This window comes from Dendropsophus ebraccatus, chromosome 7 (assembly GCF_027789765.1).
Source record: "Dendropsophus ebraccatus isolate aDenEbr1 chromosome 7, aDenEbr1.pat, whole genome shotgun sequence".
Taxonomy (NCBI): Eukaryota; Metazoa; Chordata; class Amphibia; order Anura; family Hylidae; genus Dendropsophus; species Dendropsophus ebraccatus.
In genome coordinates this window covers 114,178,470-114,202,790 of record NC_091460.1, presented here as the reverse complement: position 1 = coordinate 114,202,790, position 24,321 = coordinate 114,178,470, and the positions used below count along the sequence as shown (strand labels likewise).

The 24,321-nt window shown below is 45.8% G+C and overlaps 1 protein-coding gene across 1 annotated transcript in view; it reads left to right on the top strand.

Annotated features, from left to right (window-relative positions):
- LOC138796593 (transmembrane protease serine 11C-like) overlaps positions 1 to 21,927 on the top strand; it is a 32,399-nt gene extending 10,472 nt beyond the window's left edge. Inside the window, exons 7-15 of the mRNA XM_069976203.1 lie at positions 3,618 to 3,674; positions 5,439 to 5,486; positions 5,572 to 5,631; positions 7,566 to 7,613; positions 7,698 to 7,757; positions 16,845 to 17,013; positions 18,416 to 18,675; positions 18,768 to 18,910; positions 21,478 to 21,927. Of these exons, the coding sequence (XP_069832304.1) occupies positions 3,618 to 3,674; positions 5,439 to 5,486; positions 5,572 to 5,631; positions 7,566 to 7,613; positions 7,698 to 7,757; positions 16,845 to 17,013; positions 18,416 to 18,675; positions 18,768 to 18,910; positions 21,478 to 21,639 (1,007 nt within the window). The 3' untranslated portion in view covers positions 21,640 to 21,927. The remainder of the gene's footprint in view (positions 1 to 3,617; positions 3,675 to 5,438; positions 5,487 to 5,571; positions 5,632 to 7,565; positions 7,614 to 7,697; positions 7,758 to 16,844; positions 17,014 to 18,415; positions 18,676 to 18,767; positions 18,911 to 21,477) is intronic.
- The last annotated feature ends 2,394 nt before the right edge of the window (positions 21,928 to 24,321 follow it).

The following is a 24,321-nucleotide window of genomic DNA, read 5'->3' as shown; positions in this document are numbered from 1 at the left end:
GTGCAAAAGGCATCCACCCTCACATTGTCTAAAATAAAAAGGTGATAAAACACAGACTGCAGGGATGAACGCATCAGATAACAAACAGCCGTAACTTGCTAAAACATCAGCTACCTAACAAGATAAGCTTTACGCTCACACAAAAGGTCATATCAATGTTTAAAGTGAATGTACATCGCTGTGCTTTTTTTTACCTTAATGAATTGGTGCCGGCGCGGGGACGATGTGGCGTGATCCTTTTTTTTGAATTGCCTCCCATTTCCCGTGCTAATCGCCAGTTTTTTGGGAGCATTGGCCTGCCCCGGAGCATTAGGGACAGGCCTGCCGGCCCCCAGTGTGACAAAGACCCCCTCCCCTCTGTGACCTGGCTCCATTAGAATTAACTAACTCTTCTGATGGCCTAAACCTAAGGGAAACAGTAACACCTTTCTGATGATTTTTGTTACTCGCTGCCTGCTTAAAAGAAACATAAACTAGAATTAAGAGTTCATACACAAATGTAATAATGCTGTTACTATTCTCTTAGAAGTCTGCACCATCAGGCAATATACAATTTTGGCTTACTCCTATGTGTTTAGGTGTCCATAGCGCATTGATATACATTTCTGTTATTGCTAAGAATAAGCACTGTTAGAATGCTATCATCTCCTGAAACCTTCTACAACCAGTAGAAGGCCGGGTTCAGACTACCTAAGACACCGGCCGTTCTGTGACACGGCCATGTCACAGAACGGCTGGTGTCAGTGAAGTTCATCCCAGTCAATACTGCAGTACCGGCCAGATGAACCTCATTTCTTTTGATTTGGAATGCGGGCACGTTCCAGTGCCCACATTTCAAATTACCATAGCCGACAATGTAAAGTGCAGACGGATCGCCTGACTGTCCTTCAAGGATTCCCCCGAGTAAGCATCTTTGGTGCAAGATCCACCTCTGGGTTGATTTTCTTGCCCTTGAGGACCTGCAGAATACCGACTGACCCTCCTTTCTTCCCCTGAATGCTTGCATAAATGTGGCCCAGTCTACTGTGTTCTCTTTTCCCTTCCTCATGTTTGTGCGATGTATGTGATGTTTTTTTTTTGTTTTTTTTTCTCCTCTCTTCCTTTCTCTCTCTTTCTCTTCCTTCTTCCTCTCTCAGATCCCCCGGCTTCTTTTCCCTCCATGTCCCTTTTTCTCTCTCCTTCCACCCCTTCCTCCTTACCTCTCTTCCTTTCCTCCTGCACCCGGATTACCTTTCCCTGGTGTAGCTTTTGCTTCAGAAAAATTCTGGGGGGCAGGGTGGAGTTCGTCTCAACCCATGTTCCCCAGCCTCTGTTTTCTTATATGTGCATTTTATGTCATTACTGGTATGCCAATTTTACTTTCTGTTCGGTCGTTACCGATTATGCTCACAAAATTGTATTTTGATGTTATGTTGGGGGCCTAGTGGGCGTTTTGACGCACCTCCTCCGTGTACTCAGTAAATAAAGATTTTTTTTTTTTAAAGTGTGGCCGGAGCCAGGCTTTACATTGTCTGCTCTGTCAGTCTTGTGCGGCCGCTATTCAATAAATAGCTGCTGCACAAAACTGACATGTGAGTTTTTCGTGCGGCCGATTGAAATCCCGGCCGGAGTGTATATAGAGGGTATACAATCCGGCCGGGATTCCATTGAAATCAATTCATTAAATAACGTCCGTGTTTGCAAAACTGCATTTACGTCCGTTGTTTAATGGAATCATACGTAGTGCGAACTTAGTCTATATATATAGAGAGAGAGAAATGTATTTGTACAAATATAATTATATACTGTATCCTATTAGTCTTTTGCAACATGTTATACACATGTATCTACTGAGGTGTTTAGTATACCATATTATCATACAGGGGGAGATGTATTATCGATGCACCCCTGGTGTACGCCATGGAGAAGGTGCAGATTCTTCCTATCTCAATGGAGTATGCCAGCCGTATCCCCAGCTCACCTGAGGGGTGGGTAGGGGGTGCAGTAACGTGGGGAGGAGGTGTGGCCTCCCATTTATTAAGGTCTACTCTTGGATACAGGCGTAAATTAGGCAAAAATCTACACCTACTCCGAGCAGGTGTAGATGTTTGGGCAATGCATACGCCTGGCAACTAAACGTGGCTATACACCTTCAATGACTGTCATTCTGGCACAAATGTTCAGGTGTTCCCTATAGAAAGTGGAGGGGTTAGCCACAGTCAGACAACTCTGTTGGTGGCTTATCTCTCTGAGAACAAAGGGGTCAGGCAGTAATATTATATCACTCTGTATTGCCACCAACATCATCTCTCGTGAAGTCTTGGGACATCCCCATACACTTTATATTGATGGCTAAACCTTGCTTCTGCCAACATAAGTATAAAGTGTATGGAGACCTTTATAGTTCTTGTATGTCTCTATGGGTTGACAAACACTGCTTTAGATGATCGAGAATAGATGTATTTTATACTTTTTTAATTCTTTCATGGCTGGGACACATTAATGAAATACTATTGTGTCCTAATATGCAGGCACTGTTCACACTTGTGTTAGTTCTTTTCTATAGTCTGGAGGAAAGGAAACATGATAAAGGTTAAAGGTTCAGGAGGGAAGTGTTTTTAATAAGAAACTAAACACAAGAAGAATAGAACACAGTGAGAGGTTAGTTGGGAGAAAGATCAGAAGCAACATAAGATAATATTACTTTACTGAAAGAGTAGTAGATGCTTGGAACAAACTACCAGCAGATGTGGTTGGTAAATCTACAATAACTGAATGCAACCCTGCCTGGGGTAAACATATATCTATATGTAGGTATAGATGGATCAGGTGGTCTCTTTCTGCTGAAAAAGACCACAATTTGACACTGACTAATGATAGCAGACCTGTAAAATGAATAATAATGGATCATGACAGATCTGAGGAAGCTTGCACTATCTGTTATGGTTCCTGATGCCAGTATGCAGTCTTTTCTTACATAGCTTAAAGGGGGATTCTACTCAAACATAACTTTTGATATTTTGCTGCCCATGGTAAGACTAACAATTCCTTTCATACTTGTTATTATCTATTCATTCTCCTTCTCTCAGTTCTGAGCTGCTGCTTTCTGCTGAAGACACAAAAATCTATGTGTGAGCTTTTCTCTCTGTCTCCCCCTCCTCCCCCTCCCTTCTGAGACAGCTGATCTGAATAAGTCTCTGACTGGTTTTATCTGCAACATTGTAGCTTCTTAATAATGCTGGGAGGGTTATTCTGAGGCCAAGTTGCTAATGAATTTGCTGCGTTAACCCTCCCAGCATTACAAAGAGGCTACATTGTTGCAGATAAATCAGGGATTTGTTTATATCATCTGTCTCAGAAGGGAGGGGGGAGGAGGGGGAGACAGAGGAAAGCTCACACACAGATTTTTGTGTCTTCAGCAGAAAGCAGCTGCTGAGAACTGGGGGAAGGAGACTGAATAGATAACGACAATTAAGGAAGGAAGGGTTAGTCTCACCATCGACAGCAACATATGAAAAGGTATGTTTGAGCAGAATACCTCTTTAAATATAACTAGTGCCGAATGTGGCAATGACCATTAGATTGTTATTGCAGCTGCCAAATAATTATAATGTCTTCTTGTTCCTTTGTTTTTCCAGCGTCCAGCAGTGTTGCACCTAGTGCAACTACTCAAATCCCTGTTCAGAGCGTTACTGGTGTGTAACAATACACTACTAAGTACTATCAGTCTATTCTGATTCACTGTTAACCCACATCTAATTCATTTTCCACAGTATTGAGTAATTATGTGAAACCCTCATCTCACATTCTTTTCACCCTAATACTAAACTAATACTAACATTACAGAACATAGCAGAAATATATAACACTTAAAGGGGTACTCTGGCAATTTTTCCTTTAAATCAACTGTTTTCAGAAAGTTATACAGATCTGTAATTTACTTCTGTTTAAAAAATGCAAGTCTTATCAGCTGGTGTTTCTCTGAAGTAGTGTTTTCTTTCCAGTCTGACACAGTGCTCTCTGCTGCCACCTCTGTCCATGTCAGGAACTGTCCAGAGCAGTAGCAAATCCCCATAGAAAATCTCTCCTGCTCTGGGCAGTTCCTGACATGGACAGAGGTGGCAGCAGAGAGCACTGTGTCAGACTGGAAAGAATACACCACTCCCTGTAGGACATACTGAAGTATCGGAAAACTTGAGATTTTAAAAGATAAGTAATTTACAAATCTGTATAACTTTCTGACACCAATTGATTTGAAAACTTTTTTTTTCTCCGGAGTAACCCTTTAATGGAAGCCAATCTACAACACTAAGCCTCTTTATTGGCTGCTTTGCCTAAAGTCCCTTGGACTGAATTGTGATATATGATAAGATACATAGTGACCTACATAGTGCTATATAATAAGAGAAATAAATGACCTGCATTTTTCCTCAGAAAAGGTGGCCCTGTTCTCTATAGAATGTGCCTAGTAGTGCATCAACTATACGATACGTATTCATATTTGCAACACATACTTTTGCTGTAGTTGCACCCACAGTCCGTCCAGTCTTCAAGTTTTCTTAAATATTGACTCAATACATGATAAAAATAGCTGTAATAACAGACATATAACTATAGCTTCTCCAGAATTAGGCTGGCGTCACACTGCCTTAAAGTGACTGTACCACCAGGCCCAGGCAGAAGCACTGGAGGCGGGCCAACCCACCCTTAGTGGGAGGAAACCCCGCCCCTCTATGATAGGGTTCCATTGATTCTAATGGAGTCACATCATGGAGGGGCTGGGGTTTCTTCCCACTGGGGGTGGGTCGGCCCACCTCCAGTGCTTCTGCCTGGGCCAGGTGGTACAGTCACTCTAAAAGAGAAGTCCGTCCGCTTTTAAAATCTGTCTGGGGGGAGTTTGATCAGGAGTATGAACTTACCTCTCCCTATGCCCGCGGTGGGCGGTGGGACCGGCCTTGGGACCACGCCAGGCTCTGGGATCTGCGGAGCTGAAACGTCACCACCTGGCTAATGGACTGGACGTTCAGCCAGTCAGTGACTGGGGTGGGACACCTCTCCACTTGGCGGGGGTCCCGAGGCAGCTCTAGCCACTCACCGTGGGCATGAGGAGAGGTAAGTTTAAGTCCCCCCGCCCCTGCCAGCTGCCAAATTTTAAAAATGGGCGGACTTCTTCTTGAGGGTACAACACATACGCAGCAGATACGCAGCAGATACGCAGCAGATACACAGCAGATTTGGTTGTGCAGATTTGATGCTGTGTTCAGTTATTTAGATCTAATCTGCTGCGTATCTGCTGCGTATCGCAGCAGTAAATACGCAGCGTATATGCCGTGTGTGTTTGTACCCTTAAGGTCCTGGAAAAGCGCCAGTAACACCATGGCTATGTGATAGAAGCAGAGCTGCGTCTGTGGCAGTACAGATATATAACAAGGCTTTCCCCATCTTCTCTTTATTTTCAGCTACAAACAATAGCACCAATATTCCGACTTATATAGGAAATACAACAGGTGTGTATTCATTGTAGATCGGTTGCAGCTTATATACCGAAAGCCCGAAAACTCACACCAGTGTTCTTATCTTTCGCATTTGCAGTTGTCTACACCACAACCACTATTAGCACAACTGTTAAGGTTAATGCAGGAAATGGCACAGGTTAGTATGAAACATTCATAGTCAAGAATTCTACTATTATAAAAAACAAACAAATCCCATAGGCCGTAACTAGGGTAAACAAAAAAGTTACTCACCCTAAATTCACCAATGACATAATGTACATGGTGCCTATGGTACTGCAGCCAGTGATTGGCTGATGTTTCCTGTATACTATGACATCATCACAACACACATTCGATTCAGCTGAGAGCGCATGTATTCTGCGTCTTGTCTCCTTAAAGGGGTTATCCAGCGCTACAAAAACATGGCCACTTTCCCCCTACTGTTGTCTCCAGTTTGGGTGGGGTTTTGAAACTCAGTTCCATTGAAGTAAATGGAGCTTAATTGCAAACTGCACCTGAACTGGAGACAACAGTAGGGGGAAAGTGGCCATGTTTTTGTAGCGCTGGATAACCCCTTTAAGAACAAAATGACCATGCATGTTACAATCCAACAGGCCCAACTTTTTTCTTCCCAAACATGTCTTGAAGTAGAGTTGGGAGGCCCCAGATAACACCGCATTAATGTCTGATAAAGAGGCCTCTGTGTGCTGGCAGCATGCAAACATCTTTTTTTCTGGTTATGGAATAAAGATATCACCCCTAAATTACTTTGGTCAGTTTTGACACAAGTATATACTAACACAAATAATGATATACATATAGGAAATAAAACCTTCGCTTTTGCTGTAGTGCCATCTTGTGGTCATCAGTGGAAGTGTAGCTTAAAGTTGTAGCCTCAAAAATATCTTTACATTGAATAGCAGGGAATGTCATTAGTGTAAGGCTACGGTGACACAACGTCAAAAAAAAAAAAAAGAAAAGGTGTCTGCTTTTTCTATGTAAAAAGACGTCCGTTGCAATGCATTGAAGATAATGGGACGTCCAAAGCACACAATATATAAAATAACAGACGTTATCTGTGTGGACGTTAAAATAATGATCATGTCAATTATTTTCAGACGTCTATTGCAAACAGCAGGCATTATTTCTTTTTTTACCGTCCTTTCTCCGTTTTCACTATTAAATTCAATGGACTTTTCAATTAAAGACACATCCAAAGGGAAATTAGTCCATCTAATGCTGCGTTTACACGGAATGATTATCGTGCGAACTTGCACGATAACGATCGAATTCGAATGATAATTGTACGTGTAAACGCACCGAACGATCAAGCGACGAGCGAGAAATCGTTCATTTTAATCTCACATGTTCTAAAATCGTCGTTCGTCATTTGCAAAAAAAATCGCAGATCGTCTGTGTAAACAGCCGTTCACTGATTTTACCTTTAGGCTTAAGCGATCGCAAAACGATTTTTCCGTACGATATATTGTTATATGTAAACGCAGCACTGATTGGCTGAGTGGGACCGGAGCCGGGTGCCTGACATGCAGCCGCGTCGCCAGAGCAGGTAATGTATGCTCTCGGCGGCGGGGCTGCGGGGATACAGGCGGCGGGGCTGCGGGGGTCAGGGGGTTAAAGCACATACAGCGGGATGTCTATAGAAATGCGGGATGTCTATAGAAATGAATGGGACTTGATGCGCAGCGGATCTCGTTGCAAATTCGCAATGTGAGACCCCTTGCGGATCCGGTAGGTGTGAAGGCACCCTAAACTAGAATAATGTACCAACAGCCATCATTGCACTAACAGGCGGCCAGACAGCTAAATGACGTGCTAACCTATCCTTACAACACTGAAAAAGCAACAAAGAAAAAAATACCTAGGCTGGCCGTTAGCAAAGGCATAAAGTACCCTAACTCTAATAGAAATACCTGCTATCTATACATCTTCCCTTTATAGTTTACACACATCTGATCAGTGCCCCCCCTATAGCTACTATAGACCCCCTATAGCCAGGCTGCCTACTTTATGCATACATTTGTCACATGACACCTATGACAACAATTTTCCCTATCTTTTTTTCATTTTCAGCTACAAACAATAGCCCCAATATTCTGGCTAATGAAGGAACTAGTACAGGTGTGTATTCACTGCATATGGATTGCAGCCCATTTACTGGAAACTTTCGAACTTACACCATTGTTCTCATCTTCCCTTTTGCAGTTGTCTACACCACAACTACTAGTAGTACAACAGTTAGGACCAATGCAGGAAAGGATACAGGTTAGTATTATGTTGGTACGCATATATAGTCAGGGAATACTAAAGTACATTGGGGAAACTGGCGGGATGCAGCTACAATGCTGATCATTGTGTTTTTGACACGGAAGGATAAACGGCCGATTATCGTTCCGTGTAATAGTACCCTTACAGACTAGACTAAGTATAATTAACTTAAATTTTCAGACATATGACAATTTCTTCATCAGGTTCCTGGAATTTTTTTAACCTTAAACAGCCTACAGAAATATCCAATTCACCTTATCACAGGTAACAGCAGAATGTAGTAGATACTCCTATTGCTCTGTGATCACTGCTTGTTATTTCACCTAAAAACTGGGATGGATGCCAAAGCACAGACTCTACTCTGGGCCGGGGCTCTTCTATTGTAAGTGAAATCCAAATTCCACTGACCTCTCGATGGTCTATAATAATACAGATCCATCTACATAACCAGTTATAGTTATATTCAGTTTAACCCCTTCTGGACCTGGCTAATTTTCATTTTTGCGCTTTCGTTTTTTCCTCCTCGTGTTTAAAAGGCCATAGCGCTTGCATTTTTATACCTACAGACCTACATGAGCCCTTATTTTTTGCACCACTAATTGTACTTTGCAATGCCAGGCTTAATTTTTGCATAAAGTGCACTGCAAAAGCAGAAGTTCTTACGATTACAATGATATATAACTTGTGTTACTTTTATTTTATTTCATGGCTTTTTAAAAATTAAAACCTTTTTAAAAAAAATAAATGTTACTTCAAATCGCTCTATTCCCATGCTTATAGCACTTTTATCCTTTAGTCTATGGGGCTGTGTGAGGTGTTATGTTTTGCTCCATGATCTGTACTTTCTATTGGTACCTTAATTGCGCATATGCGACTTTTTGATCACTTTTTATTACATTTTTTCTGGATTTGATGCGACCAAAAATGCGCAATTTTGCACTTTGGAATTTTTGGGCGCTGACGCCATTTACTGTGAGAGATCAGGAATGAAATAAATTAATAGTTCGGGCGATTACGCACACGGCAATACCAAACATGTTTATTTATTTATTTTTATTTATAAAATGGGGAAAGGGGGGTGCATAGATCAAAGAGCTAGGCATTCTATTGCTTTTGGCTGCTGCAGCCGAAAGCAATAGAATACTGAGCCGGGATCAGCGCCATTATGGCGCAGACCCCGGCCAGGTGAAGATGTGGGGATCGCACCTCCGCGACCACATTGCGGGGGGGGGGGGGGGGAATTCCGATACGCCCACTAGACACCAGGGAAAGGGAAAAGCAGCATTTTAAATGCTGCTGTCAACTTTGACAGCTGTGTTTAAAAGGTTAATTAGCAGGCACGGCGATCGGGCCGTGCCTGCTAATTGCCGCAGTCCAAGGCTGCAGATAGCGCCCGGGATCGCTCTCTAAACGCCCCCACCCGCATGAGGACGTGCAGTTACGCGGTCATGCGGGAAGGGGTTACATCTATTCACATACATTTTCCTTATCCTAGTCCAAGTTCGTTATTCTATACTCCGAGCAGTGGGCCATGGGGTACTTCCTTTTCCATAGACCCAGATGGTGAGGAGGTATGCTCAGCCAGTCAGCCAGTCAGCGGCCGTAGTAGGTTTCCCGCCTCGGCTGCTGATTGGCTGAGCAGAACTCCCACGTCATGACCCAGGCCCCTGCTCAGATCAGGAAGCGGCCGGGGACCAGAGCAGCGGTATGCAGCCACCGGTGCTGGAGCTGGGGAGGTAAGAGCATGTTATTTCTTTTATCCTTCCCCTCCCCAGCACGTACTAAAAAAAATGGGCCCAGACGGACTTCTCCTTTAAATAATCTTTTGGAAGAAACTACATCAGGGTGAATATAAGTTAGACTAGCAGAAACTGTGAAATATCTGTTATGACAATTCTGCTGCCACAGTAAGGGTCTGTTGGTTTATTGCACAGGGGAGACATAAGGTTTAAAGAGGTTGGCCGACCAATTATTCTTATATTTGTAATCCGCTGCTGGTGTAGATGGTTACTGAGTCCAACCTTTTTTTGCCTCTTTGTCTCTGAGCATTCTTAGCTTACCGATTAGTGCTGTTTCCTTGCAGTTCTGATGTTCCTGGTTAAAATCTATCTATGTTTTGTTCTCCCTCAAATTCATTTGTTAAATATTGGACTCTGTGTTACTAAAAATGCATATCAGCTGTTTGGGGGCTTAGTGGTTAGCATTGGGGTTCTGGGGGCTTAGTGGTTAGCATTGGGGTTCTGGGGGCTTAGTGGTTAGCATTGAGGTTCTGGGGGCTTAGTGGCTAGCATTGGGGTTCTGGGGGCTTAGTGGTTAGCATTGAGGTTCTGGGGGCTTAGTGGTTAGCATTGGGGTTCTGGGGGCTTAGTGGTTAGCATTGGGGTTCTGGGGGCTTAGTGGTTAGCATTTGGGTTCTGGGGGCTTAGTGGTTAGCATTGCGGTTCTGGGGGCTTAGTGGTTAGCATTGGGGTTCTGGGGGTATAGTAGTTAGCATTGAGGTTCTGGGGGCATAGTGGTTAGCATTGGGGTTCCGGGGGCATAGTGGTTAGCATTGGGGTTCTGGGGGCTTAGTGGCTAGCATTGGGGTTCTGGGGGCTTAGTGGCTAGCACTGGGGTTCTGGGGGCTTAGTGGCTAGCATTGGGGTTCTGGGGGCATAGTGGTTAGCATTGGGGTTCCAGGGACATAGTGGTTAGCATTGGGGTTCTGGGGGCTTAGTGGCTAGCATTTGGGTTCTGGGGGCTTAGTGGCTAGCATTGGGGTTCCAGGGGCATAGTGGTTAGCATTGGGGTTCTGGGGGCTTAGTGGCTAGCATTGGGGTTCCAGGGGCATAGTGGTTAGCATTGGGGTTCTGGGGGCTTAGTGGCTAGAATTGGGGTTCTGGGGGCTTAGTGGCTAGAATAGGGGTTCTGGGGGTTTAGTGGTTAGCATTGGGGTTCTGGGGGCATAGTGGCTAGCACTGGGGTTCTGGGGGCTTAGTGGCTAGCATTGGGGTTCCGGGGGCATAGTGGTTCGCATTGGGGTTCTGGGGGCTTAGTGACTAGCATTGGGGTTCTGGGGGCTTAGTTGCTAGCATTGGGGTTCTGGGGGCTGTGGCTAGCATTGGGGTTCTGAGGCATAGTGGTTAGCATTGGGGTTCTGGGGGCTTAGTGGCTAGCACTGGGGTTCTGGGGGCTTAGTGGCTAGCATTCGGATTCCGGGGGCATAGTGGTTAGCATTGGGGTTCCAGGGACATAGTGGTTAGCATTGGGGTTCTGGGAGCTTAGTGGCTAGCATTTGGGTTCTGGGGGCTTAGTGGCTAGCATTGGGGTTCTGGGGGCTTAGTGGCTAGCATTGGGGTTCCAGGGGCATAGTGGTTGGCATTGGGGTTCTAGGGGCTTAGTGGCTAGCATTGGGGTTCTGGTGGTTTAGTGGTTTGCACTGGGGTTCTGAGGCATAGTGGTTAGCATTGGGGTTCTGAGGGCTTAGTGGTTAGCATTTGGGTTCTGGGGGCTTAGTGGTTAGCATTGGGGTTCTGGGGGCTTAGTGGTTAGCATTGGGGTTCTGGGGGTATAGTAGTTAGCATTGAGGTTTTGGGGGCATAGTGGTTAGCATTGGGGTTCCGGGGGCATAGTGGTTAGCATTGGGGTTCTGGGGGCTTAGTGGCTAGCATTGGGTTTCTGGGGGCTTAGTGGCTAGCACTGGGGTTCTGGGGGCTTAGTGGCTAGCATTGGGGTTCTGGGGGCATAGTGGTTAGCATTGGGGTTCCAGGGGCTTAGTGGCTAGCACTGGGGTTCTGGGGGCTTAGTGGCTAGCATTGGGGTTCCAGGGACATAGTGGTTAGCATTGGGGTTCTGGGGGCTTAGTGGCTAGCATTGGGGTTCCAGGGGCATAGTGGTTAGCATTGGGGTTCTGGGGGCTTAGTGGCTAGCATTGGGGTTCCAGGGGCATAGTGGTTAGCATTGGGGTTCTGGGGGCTTAGTGGCTAGAATTGGGGTTCTGGGGGCTTAGTGGCTAGAATAGGGGTTCTGGGGGTTTAGTGGTTAGCATTGGGGTTCTGGGGGCATAGTGGCTAGCACTGGGGTTCTGGGGGCTTAGTGGTTAGCATTGGGGTTCTGGGGGCTTAGTGGTTAGCATTGGGGTTCTGGGGGTATAGTAGTTAGCATTGAGGTTTTGGGGGCATAGTGGTTAGCATTGGGGTTCCGGGGGCATAGTGGTTAGCATTGGGGTTCTGGGGGCTTAGTGGCTAGCATTGGGTTTCTGGGGGCTTAGTGGCTAGCACTGGGGTTCTGGGGGCTTAGTGGCTAGCATTGGGGTTCTGGGGGCATAGTGGTTAGCATTGGGGTTCCAGGGGCTTAGTGGCTAGCACTGGGGTTCTGGGGGCTTAGTGGCTAGCATTGGGGTTCCAGGGACATAGTGGTTAGCATTGGGGTTCTGGGGGCTTAGTGGCTAGCATTGGGGTTCCAGGGGCATAGTGGTTAGCATTGGGGTTCTGGGGGCTTAGTGGCTAGCATTGGGGTTCCAGGGGCATAGTGGTTAGCATTGGGGTTCTGGGGGCTTAGTGGCTAGAATTGGGGTTCTGGGGGCTTAGTGGCTAGAATAGGGGTTCTGGGGGTTTAGTGGTTAGCATTGGGGTTCTGGGGGCATAGTGGCTAGCACTGGGGTTCTGGGGGCTTAGTGGCTAGCATTGGGGTTCCGGGGGCAAAGTGGTTCGCATTGGGGTTCTGGGGGCTTAGTGACTAGCATTGGGGTTCTGGGGGCTTAGTTGCTAGCATTGGGGTTCTGGGGGCTGTGGCTAGCATTGGGGTTCTGAGGCATAGTGGTTAGCATTGGGGTTCTGGGGGCTTAGTGGCTAGCACTGGGGTTCTGGGGGCTTAGTGGCTAGCATTCGGATTCCGGGGGCATAGTGGTTAGCATTGGGGTTCCAGGGACATAGTGGTTAGCATTGGGGTTCTGGGAGCTTAGTGGCTAGCATTTGGGTTCTGGGGGCTTAGTGGCTAGCATTGGGGTTCTGGGGGCTTAGTGGCTAGCATTGGGGTTCCAGGGGCATAGTGGTTGGCATTGGGGTTCTAGGGGCTTAGTGGCTAGCATTGGGGTTCTGGGGGTTTAGTGGTTTGCACTGGGGTTCTGAGGCATAGTGGTTAGCATTGGGGTTCTGGGGGCTTAGTGGGTAGCACTGGGGTTCTGGGGGCTTAGTGGCTAGCATTGGGGTTCTGGGGGCTTAGTGGCTAGCATTGGGGTTCTGGGGGCTTAGTGGCTAGCATTAAGGTTCTGGGGGCTTAGTGGCTAGCATTGGGGTTCTGGGGGCTTAGTGGCTAGCATTGGGGTTCCAGGGGCATAGTGGTTAGCATTGGGGTTCCGAGGGCATAGTGGTTCGCATTGGGGTTCTGGGGGCTTAGTGGCTAGCATTGGGGTTCTGGGGGCTTAGTGGCTAGCATTGGGGTTCCGGGGGCATAGTGGTTAGCATTTGGGTTCTCGGGGCTTAGTGGCTAGCATTGGGGTTCTGGGGGCTTAGTGGCTAGCATTGGGGTTCTGGGGGCTTAGTGGCTAGCATTGAGGTTCTGGGGGCTTAGTGGCTAGCATTGGGGTTCTGGGGGCTTAGTGGCTAGCATTGGGATTCCAGGGGCATAGTGGTTAGCATTGGGGTTCCGGGGGCATAGTGGTTCGCATTGGGGTTCTGGGGGCTTAGTGGCTAGCATTGGGGTTCCAGGGGCATAGTGATTAGCATTGGGGTTCTGGGGGCTTAGTGGCTAGAATTGGGGTTCTGGGGGCTTAGTGGATAGCATTGGGGTTCTGGGGCTTAGTGGCTAGCATTGGGGTTCTGGGGGCTTAGTGGTTAGCATTGGGGTGCTGGGGGCTTAGTGGCTAGCATTGGGGTTCTGGGGGCTTAGTGGCTAGCATTGGGGTTCTGGGGGCTTAGTGGCTAGCATTGGGGTTCTGGGGGCTTAGTGGTTTGCACTGGGGTTCTGGGGGCTTAGTGGCTAGCATTGGGGTTCCGGGGGCATAGTGGTTAGCATTGGGGTTCCGGAGGCTTAGTGGCTAGCATTGGGGTTCTGGGGGCTTAGTGGCTAGCATTGGGGTTCTGGGGGCTTAGTGGCTAGCATTGGGGTTCTGGGGGCTTAGTGGCTAGCATTAAGGTTCTGGGGGCTTAGTGGCTAGCATTGGGGTTCTGGGGGCTTAGTGGCTAGCATTGGGGTTCCAGGGGCATAGTGGTTAGCATTGGGGTTCCGAGGGCATAGTGGTTCGCATTGGGGTTCTGGGGGCTTAGTGGCTAGCATTGGGGTTCCAGGGGCATAGTGGTTAGCATTGGGGTTCTGGGGGCTTAGTGGCTAGAATTGGGGGTCTGGGGGCTTAGTGGATAGCATTGGGGTTCTGGGGGCATAGTGGTTAGCATTGGGGTTCTGGGGGCTTAGTGGTTAGCATTGGGGTTCTGGGGGCTTAGTGGCTAGCATTGGGGTTCCAGGGACATAGTGGTTAGCATTGGGGTTCTGGGGGCTTAGTGGCTAGCATTTGGGTTCTGGGGGCTTAGTGGCCAGAATTGGGGTTCTGGGGGCTTAGTGGCTAGCATTGGGGTTCTGGGGGTTTAGTGGTTTGCACTGGGGTTCTGGGGGCATAGTGGTTAGCATTGGGGTTCTGGGGGCATAGTGGCTAGCACTGGGGTTCTGGGGGCTTAGTGGCTAGCATTGGGGTTCCGGGGGCATAGTGGTTTGCATTGGGGTTCTGGGGGCTTAATGGCTAGCATTGGGGTTCTGGGGGCTTAGTGGCTAGCATTGGGGTTCTGGGGGCTTAGTGGCTAGCATTGGGGTTCTGGGGGCATAGTGGTTAGCATTGGGGTTCTGGGGGCTTAGTGGCTAGCATTGGGGTTCCGGGGGCATAGTGGTTAGCATTTGGGTTCTCGGGGCTTAGTGGCTAGCATTGGGGTTCTGGGGGCTTAGTGGCTAGCATTGGGGTTCTGGGGGCTTAGTGGCTAGCATTGAGGTTCTGGGGGCTTAGTGGCTAGCATTGGGGTTCTGGGGGCTTAGTGGCTAGCATTGGGATTCCAGGGGCATAGTGGTTAGCATTGGGGGTCCGGGGGCATAGTGGTTCGCATTGGGGTTCTGGGGGCTTAGTGGCTAGCATTGGGGTTCCAGGGGCATAGTGATTAGCATTGGGGTTCTGGGGGCTTAGTGGCTAGAATTGGGGTTCTGGGGGCTTAGTGGATAGCATTGGGGTTCTGGGGCTTAGTGGCTAGCATTGGGGTTCTGGGGGCTTAGTGGTTAGCATTGGGGTGCTGGGGGCTTAGTGGCTAGCATTGGGGTTCTGGGGGCTTAGTGGCTAGCATTGGGGTTCTGGGGGCTTAGTGGCTAGCATTGGGGTTCTGGGGGCTTAGTGGTTTGCACTGGGGTTCTGGGGGCTTAGTGGCTAGCATTGGGGTTCCGGGGGCATAGTGGTTAGCATTGGGGTTCCGGAGGCTTAGTGGCTAGCATTGGGGTTCTGGGGGCTTAGTGGCTAGCATTGGGGTTCTGGGGGCTTAGTGGTTTGCACTGGGGTTCTGGGGGCTTAGTGGCTAGCATTGGGGCTCTGGGTTTGAACCTAGGGGGTGGCATTTTGTCTCTATATTAAAAATGTTGTGTAAAGTCAAGGAACCCTATGCAGAAAGCCAGGCCGGATCTGCCAATCACTTATAATAACTTATAAACTACTTTCCCAGAATGCTGCATCTTTTAGCTGTTTCAGGACTACTAGCCCCACCATGTACATGTTAGTAGATGCTTTGGAATACATGCGCACTACTGATGCCAACCTACAGGTGGGTGGGGGTTCAGCAGTTGCACAGTGGGTCTTAAATTACACAGGATCCTGATGCAAACTTAAGGCCCTATTCGACCAACAGATCTGACGACAGATTATCTGCCAAAGATTTGAAGCCAAACCCAGGAATAGACTATAATCAGAGATCAGGTCATAAAGGAAAGACTGGATTTCTCCTCTTTTCAAATCCACTCCTGGGTTTGGCTTCAAATCTTTGGCAGATAATCTGTCGTCAGATCTGTTGGTGGAATAGGGCCTTTAGCTTCGCAGTAAATACATAGATCAATGACCTTTAGGACAGAGAGCAAACAGATAAGTACTGGAAGACGTGAGATTGTTTAATAGAAGTACATTACGAATCTCTGGCACTTTCTGACAAAAGTTCATTTGAAAGAAGAGAAATTTTGCTGGAGTTGCTCTTTAACTCCTTTATTTATATAGTGCCAGCCTATTCTGCACTGCTGTACTGAGATTGACATCACTCCCATTGGGGCTCACAATGTTCTGGAGTGTGGGGTAAAATACATGCAAACAATGGGACAACATACCTGCAGATGTAATGCTTGGTGGGATTTGATTACAAATCATCCATATCATGCTCATGCTGGAATCACACACATGTTATGAAATACGGCCATTGCAGTTTTTGTGCCAAAGCCAGGAGTGGATTCAAATGGGATGGAAAATATAAAGGATGGGCTTGTACTTTTCTTTCCTGATTTTGCCACAAACACTGCCGTGGTGGTATACCAAAAAACTGTGTATGAAACCAGCAAAGAAGGATTTCCCTTTTTTACTTACAGAAACACGTTCCATGTTACGCACGGAACACGGACGTGGCATGCCTGTAATGGACTCTCCCCCACCCGGACATTATCTGTGATAAGATGCTGGGAGCGGGGGAACTGTACTGATATGTGCTGTGCTATAATGAATCAGCTGTGCGGCTCTGTCATTACAGCGCGGCGCATATCTGTACAGTTCCCCCCTCCCAGCATGTTATCACAGATGCTGCCCGGGCAGGGGGAGGAGTCTGTTACAGGCATTCCACGTCCGTGTTCCGTGTGGAACACGGAACGTGTGAATGCAGCCTAACTCATGATCCCTCCTTACTGTCAGTGCTTTGAACTATTCTTTGTTTACCTACTGAGAGCGGTGATGGCGGCCGCGGCTTGTAAAGTGGACCTGCTCTCGATGGTCTTTGTGAACTCACTGTATATTATGGATTTAGAATTCTCGTGTATAAAAATCCATCATTTAAATAGTTTTCTCATACAAATATATAATATATATGTGTTATTTTACTGTTTCAACAGCTTGTGGCGTTGGAGGTCCATCAGCAGTAAGCAGAATAGTAGGAGGGACAGCAGCGGCATTGGGCGCATGGCCCTGGCAGGCCAGTCTGCGGTATAACGGCAATCATAAGTGTGGAGCTTCAATCATTAGTAATTCCTGGCTGGTCACTGCTGCTCACTGCTTTATCTCGTAAGTTTTATGCTTGGTATATACTGTTGATCAAACCTAACTACTATCAGGATTTACAGTACCTGCTTATTGTGATGGCGTCTCCATAGTCACTTCAAGTCTCTGTAAGGTTAAATCCAAACATGGTTAATTAGTTGCAGAAATTTCTGTCACATGAAGGAGATTAAAAAAATAAATAAATAAACATATATATATATATATATATATATATATATATATATATATATATACAGTGGTGCCTTGGATTACGAGCATAATTTGTTCCAGGACCATGCTTGTAATCCAAATCTGCTCTTAAACCAAAGCAAATTTTCCCATAAGAAGTTATAGAAGTGCAGACAATTGGTTCCACACCCCAAAAATTATGATTTATTTTTCTGAATTACATGTAAAACAGATGAAACAAAGATTAAGAAACAGCAGAATATGTGATATTATAAGTCACTGTACAGTAATGGAGAGGATGGGAAACACAAGGGCTGACAGAGACTGCAGGGAGCATGAAGGAATGAGCAGGGCAGATGTGGGCACATACATGCAGCACTCTCTGTCCGGGGAGAGAGGGGTTACAGCTATGGAGAGATTACCCCCACAGTCCTGTCCCCTGATGTAAGCCCCAGCCTGAAGTGGATCTGCTATGATTTGGAGCGTGAGGGAGACTTCCTGGGTCAGAGTACAGAGCTGTAGACCCCGCTATGCAGACCATGCCCCTCCTCCACTCGCGCTCCCACCCAGAACATGGAGCTTTTAAACCAAAGCAATGCTCTTAAACCAAGTCACAATTTTGAAAAACTGTGAGCTCTTAAACCAAAACGCTCTTAAACCAAGTTACTCTTAAACGAAGGTACCACTGTGTATATATATATATATATATACCCTAAAAGCTCTATGATGTATGAAAACAGGTGGCTGATCTAGAGAAAGTGCTTAAAGGGGGTACTCAGGCGTTTTTTTTTTCTATCTTTCAAATTAACTGGTGTTAGAAAGTTATATAGATTTGTAATTTACTTCTATTTAAAAATCCAGTACTCATCAGCTGTTGTATGCCCTGCAGGAAGTGGTGTATTCTTTCCAGTCTGACACTGTGCTCTCTGCTGCCACCTCTGTCCGTGACAGGAACTGTCTAGAGCAATAGCAAATCCCCATAGAAAACCTCTCCTGCTCTGAACAGTTCCTGTCATAAATACAGCAGCTGATAAGTACTTGAAGACTCGAGATTTTTTAAATAGAAGTGATTTACAAATCTATTTTGACACCAGCTGATTCAGACCCGTACCAATCGGGAGAATATGCGGGGAGAGAAGAAAAAGTCAGGTTCCATAGACTAACACTATGAACCCGACTCATCATGTGACATGGAGCCGGGAGAGAACCGCTCTTATATACCATTATGTTTCTACAGGGGCACAAATGTGAATGCTTGGACAGTCGTCTTAGGAACCATTTCTTTAAGTACTGGATCTGGGTTAAGTCTCCAAAATATTATTATCCATGAGAATTACACCAACGGAGTATTTGCATATGACATTGCTCTTCTCCAGTTATCAAGTCCATTATCCTATACACCATATATCCGACCAGTATGTTTACCGGATGAGCTGGATTTCTTTCCTGACAACTCTTCATGTTATGTAACCGGATGGGGATCACTTAAAGAAGGAGGTGAGAGAAAAAAACAAACACCAGTAATCTTGAGAATCCGCACAAAAGTAAAATATATGATGAAAATAATCATGATAATTTTTTTTTTAAAGGGAGCTTATCATCTGTTCTACAACAGGCTGAACTGAAAATTATTAATTCCACCTTATGCAGTGGTTACCAGATGTATGGATACCTTATAAAGCCTTCGATGATATGTGCCGGATATATACAAGGAAAAATTGATTCATGTCAGGTATGCTTGTAGTAACCCTGTCTGACAACATTGCACCAGAGAATATGCTGCTTGGCTTCGACCCATCAAATTGAATGACTTCTGAAACCAGAATAACATTTCCTATGTTTGTAGAAGAGTGGATGGTCCTTCATACCATGACTTTAAGGGTGCCTTCACACATACCGACTCGCAGCAAAAAACTCGCTGCAAGTTTCTGCTACGAGCCGAGGTCCTGGAAGGCCCCTATCACTACATACAAGCAGTGGTCTGAAAGACCGCTGCGTGTATGTAATGCAGCCGCCCCCTTAACCCCTTCGGCTCCCGCACTGGTCCCGCTGTCTCCATACATTACCTGGCTCTGGCTGCACGGGGTTCCGGCGTCTTGCTCTGCCGCCCAGCCAATCAGTGTGTTGCCCAGCCGCAGCCACTGATTGGCTGGGCGGCAGAGCAGGTCCCCGTGCAGCCAGAGCCAGGTAATGTATGGAGACAGCGGTGCGGGAGCCAAAGGGGTTAAGGGGGTGGCTGCATTACATACACGCAGCGGTCTTTCAGACCTCTGCTTGTATGTAGTGATAGGGGCCTTCCAGGACCTCGGCTCATAGCAGAAACTAGCAGCGAGTTTTTTGCTGCGAGTCGGTATGTGTGAAGGCACCGTAAAGGAGTTATCCAGCACTACAAGAACATGGCCACTTTTCCCCCTCTCTTGTCTCCAGTTCAGGTGTGGTTTGCAATTAAGCTCCATTTACTTCAATGGAACTGAGTTTCAAACCCCACCCAATCTGGAGACAAGAGAGGGTGAAAAGGGGCCATGTTTTTGTAGTGCTGGATAACCCCTTTAAAGTGCAACTATCATTTATGAAAAGCTCTGACATGTCATAGCGACATGTGAGAAGTGCGTATCGGTAGGGGTCCAGTAGCCTAAGTTCCATAGACTCCCATTATAATTCCATAGACTGCTCGTATTAGCAGTCTACGGAATTTATCTCCGTATAGCGGAGATGAAGGGGCAGAGCATGCTAATAATGCTATTATTTGTATAGCGCACACAGATTCCGCAGCACTTCACATAGTTTGGCCAATTATTGCTCCCTGTTCCCATTAGGGCTCACAATCTAAATTCACCTATCTGTATGTTTTGGGTGTGGGAGGAAACCGGAGTACCTGGAGGAAACCCGCGCAAACACAGAGAGAACATACAAACTCTTTGCAGATGTGGCCCTTGGTGGCAGGACCCCAGCGCTGCAAGGCTACAGTGCTAACCACTGAGCCACGATGGAGCCCCTAGGTTTGGATATCTGCATCAGAGGTTCTTTACTGTGCACCGTTGTGGCCCCCAGCCCCCAAGTGCACCAAACCACCTGATTGAGATGTTAGGAAAAAGAAAAAATGACCCAGCAGACCTTCTAAATAAAGGTATGGCCACATTCCATATCCACAGCACTACAAGTGAACACTGAAGCCGCTCGTTTGCTCCTCTCCGTCGCTCCGTGTAATAGGGGCTTAACGAAATATCTGCAGCATGTAAATCTTCACTTAGAGCTCATGCACACAGCAGAGCCATATATACTGAGCCCACCCAGGAGCTGCTTTACATCCGGTGATATATATATATATATATATATATATATATATATATATATATATATACAGTGGTGCCTTGGATTACGAGCATAATTTGTTCCGGGACTGTGCTTGTAATCCAAATCCACTCTTAAACCAAAGCAAGTTTTCCCATAAGAAATCACTGAAATGCAGACAATTGGTTCCACACCCCAAAAATAGTGAATTTATATTCTGAACAACATGTAAAACAAATGAAACAAACATTTAAAAACAGCTGAATATGTCATATTATAAGTTACTGTAGAGTATAGCAATCAGCATGTGGTGTATAATATATGATAGAGTAAGTGCAGAAACCTGAAAAACAGCCGCAATTTGTAGATACAGAATGGAACTGCAGATGCCCATAATGCAATAGCGTAGTACAACAGGCTCAAATAGAGAAGGAGGGCTGCTGTCAGAGGTCTGTGTGGTCACATGACAGCAATGGGAAAGGGGGTATTTTCAGCACGGACCAATCAGAGCTGACAGAGACTGCAGGGAGCATGAAGGAATGAGCAGGGCAGATGTGGGCACATACATGCAGCGTTCTCTGTCCGAGGAGAGAGGGGTTACAGCTATGAAGAGATTACCTCCACAGTCCTGTCCCCTGATGTAAGCCCCAGCCTGAAGTGGATCTGCTATGATTTGGAAGGTGAGGGAGACTTCCTGGGTCAGAGTACAGTGCTGTAGACGCCACTGTGCATGCCAAGCCCCTCCCCCACTCGCCCTCCCGCCCAGTACAGGGAGCTCTTAAACCAAAACAATGCTCTTAAACCAAGTCACAATTTTGAAAAACTGTGAGCTCTTAAACCAAAACGCTCTTAAACCAATTTACTCCTAAACCAAGGTACCACTGTATATATATATATATATTCAGACATTGCTTTAACTTTTATGTTATCTAAAAAAATGTTTTACATGTTTGTGGGGAAGCATCATTGAACAGTTCTAATAATAGACATCCTTCCCTTTTATTCTAGGGTGACTCCGGGGGTCCTCTGGTGGCACTACAGTCTAATAACAGGTGGTCGCTCATAGGAGCTGTTAGTTTTGGTGATGGATGCGCCTTACCTATGAAGCCTGGTGTGTACACGAGGGTCACGTATTTTCGCAGCTGGATAGCACAGAAGTCTGGTGTGTGAATCTTTCCATAGTGAGATGAAATGGACAATGTGTTGTTCTATGAATACTCTCCCATATTAGGTTTCTAAAGTTTCCAGAATTTCACCATTTCCAGTTCTAACACTGGCAACGGGCCAGATCTTACGTAGCATTAAACCCATAAACTTTCAAATAGATCAATGTATCACTGTAATTTAAAAAGCTAGACGGGAGAAGCGTCCGGTCATGCACTTCTCTATCTGTCGGAGTCTATAGAAGTCATACAGTGGGCAACAAGATAGGGAGAGAAGAGAACTTCTTCTGCTTTGAGCACCCAGACACCAACTGATCAAAGTTTTTGACATGTCTCTATTTTTTTAAATGTCCCTTTAATGGTTTCATTGTCAGTAATATCCAGTGGTGACTAAGGCTAAAACTTAAAGGATTTGTACACCAAAACATTTTTTCTTTCAAATCAACTGCTGCCATAAAGTGCCAGAGATTTGTCATTTACTTCTATTAAAAAATCTCAAGCCTTCCAGTACTTATCAGCTGCTGTATGCCCAACAGGAAGTTGTATTATTTCCAGTCTGGAGAGCAGGAGAGGTTTTCTATGGGGATTTGCTGCTGCTCTGGACAGTTCCTGACATGGACAGAGGAGGCAACAGAGAGCACTGTGTCAGACAGGAAAGAAAACACCACTTCCTGCAGGACACACAGCAGCTGATAAGTACTGGAAGACTTAAGATTTTTTAATAGAAGTAAATTACAAATCTCTGGCACTTTATGGCACCAGTTAATTTGAAAGAAAAATAAATTTGGTGAACAACCCCTTTAAATAATTTTTAGTTGGTATTATTGGAATTATTGCCATAATGATTCCTCTGGAGTGGATCCCCTTGCAGAATTAGGCTATGTTCACACAACATAAAAAAGACCGGCCGTTCCGTGACCTGGCCGGGTCACGGAACTGCCGTTCTCAGAAAAGATCATCCCGGCCGATGCTGTAGTACTGGCCGGATACTCTGTTTAGGGCATCCATGCGAACCCGCGTCAGAACTCCCCACTGCACACAATGGAGTGAGCGGCCGGAGCCTCTCGCTTCATAGTTTGCACTGACAGGGTTTTCTGCGGCCGCTATTCACTGAATAGCGGCCGCAGAAAACTGACATGTAAGTTTTCTACGGTGCTGCGAGAGATCCCGGCCGGAGTGTATACTATGTGTATACGCTCCGGCTGGGATTCCATAAAAAGCAAAGCAACATTGATTTCAACAACGGCCGTACTTTTACGAAAATGTGTTGTGTGAACATAGCCTTACGCTGGATTATGGCTACAGATCAACCTCTATAGGTGTACTGGCACAGACAGCAGTCCAACGACTCACCTGAGAAATTTTTACCAATGGGAAAATTCTTCTTTAAGAATTGATCATTTCAAATTTCAGAGTGCGTCCCATGTCCAGAGCTCACTTTCATTATAAAAACTGAACCAGAGATGTACCAGCTACATAGAACAGAAGTTTTAAGTTCGGCATTTAAAGGTGTTGTTCACCAATTTTTATTTTTTTTTTCAGATACACTGGTGCCACAAAGTGCCACAGATTTGTAATTTACTTCTATTATAAAGTCTAAAGTACTCCAGTACTTATCAGCTGCTGTATGTCCTGCAGAAAGTGGTGTATTCTTTCCAGTCTGGAGAGCAGGAGAGGTTTTTTTTTTTATGGGGTTTTGTTACTGTTCTTAACAGTTTCTGACATGGACACAGGTGGCAGCAGAGAGCACTTTGTAAGACTGGAAAGAATACTCCACTTCCTGTAGAACATACAGCAGCTGATAAGTACTGGAAGACCAGAGATTTTTTTAATAGGAGTAAATAAATCTCTGTCACTTTCTGGCACCAGTTAAAGGGGCTGTCCAGTCTTTTTCTTTCAAATCAACTGGTGTCAGAAAGTTATATAGATTTGTAATTTACTTCTATTAAAAAATCTCAAGCCTTCCAGTACTTATCAGCTGCTGTATGTCATGCAGGAAGTGTTTTATTTTCAGTCTGACACAGTGCTCTCTGCTGACATCTCTGGCCAAGACAGGAACTGTCCAGAGTAGGAGAGGTTTTCTATCGGGATTCTAAGAAAACCGAGACAGAGTTCCCCTCTCGACCAGAGATGTCAGCAGAGAGCACTGTGTCAGACCTAAAATAAAACAATATTTTCTGCAGGACATACAGCAGCTGATAAGTACTTGAAGACTTGAGATTTTTTAATAGAAGTAAATTATATATCTATATAACTTTCTGACAGTTGATTTGAAAGAAAAATATTTTCACTGGACAACCCCTTTAAATTGAAAGAAAAAAAATTGGTGAACAAGCCCTTTAAATATCGATGGCTGAAGAATTTGGATGCTGCTCTAGGGAGTCCGGGAAAACATGGATACTTGGGCTTCATCCAACCTCTTCAGCCAATGGTATTCAAATGCAGATCGATTGGACTCGAGCAGGCTGGAGTTGCCCCCATCTCCAGTTATAGACAGATCCTCTTGAATTGTAATTGATCATTCAAAGTTCAATGGTTTTATTTTTTCTATATATATTACTGGATAAAACAGTGCAGCATGGTGTGCTAGTCTGTCAAAAAGCAATGGAAACCTTAGAGAACCTTAGGGAAGCATTTCAGATCTTGTTGCACATGTATAAAACATATTTTTGTATGTAAATATTTTTTT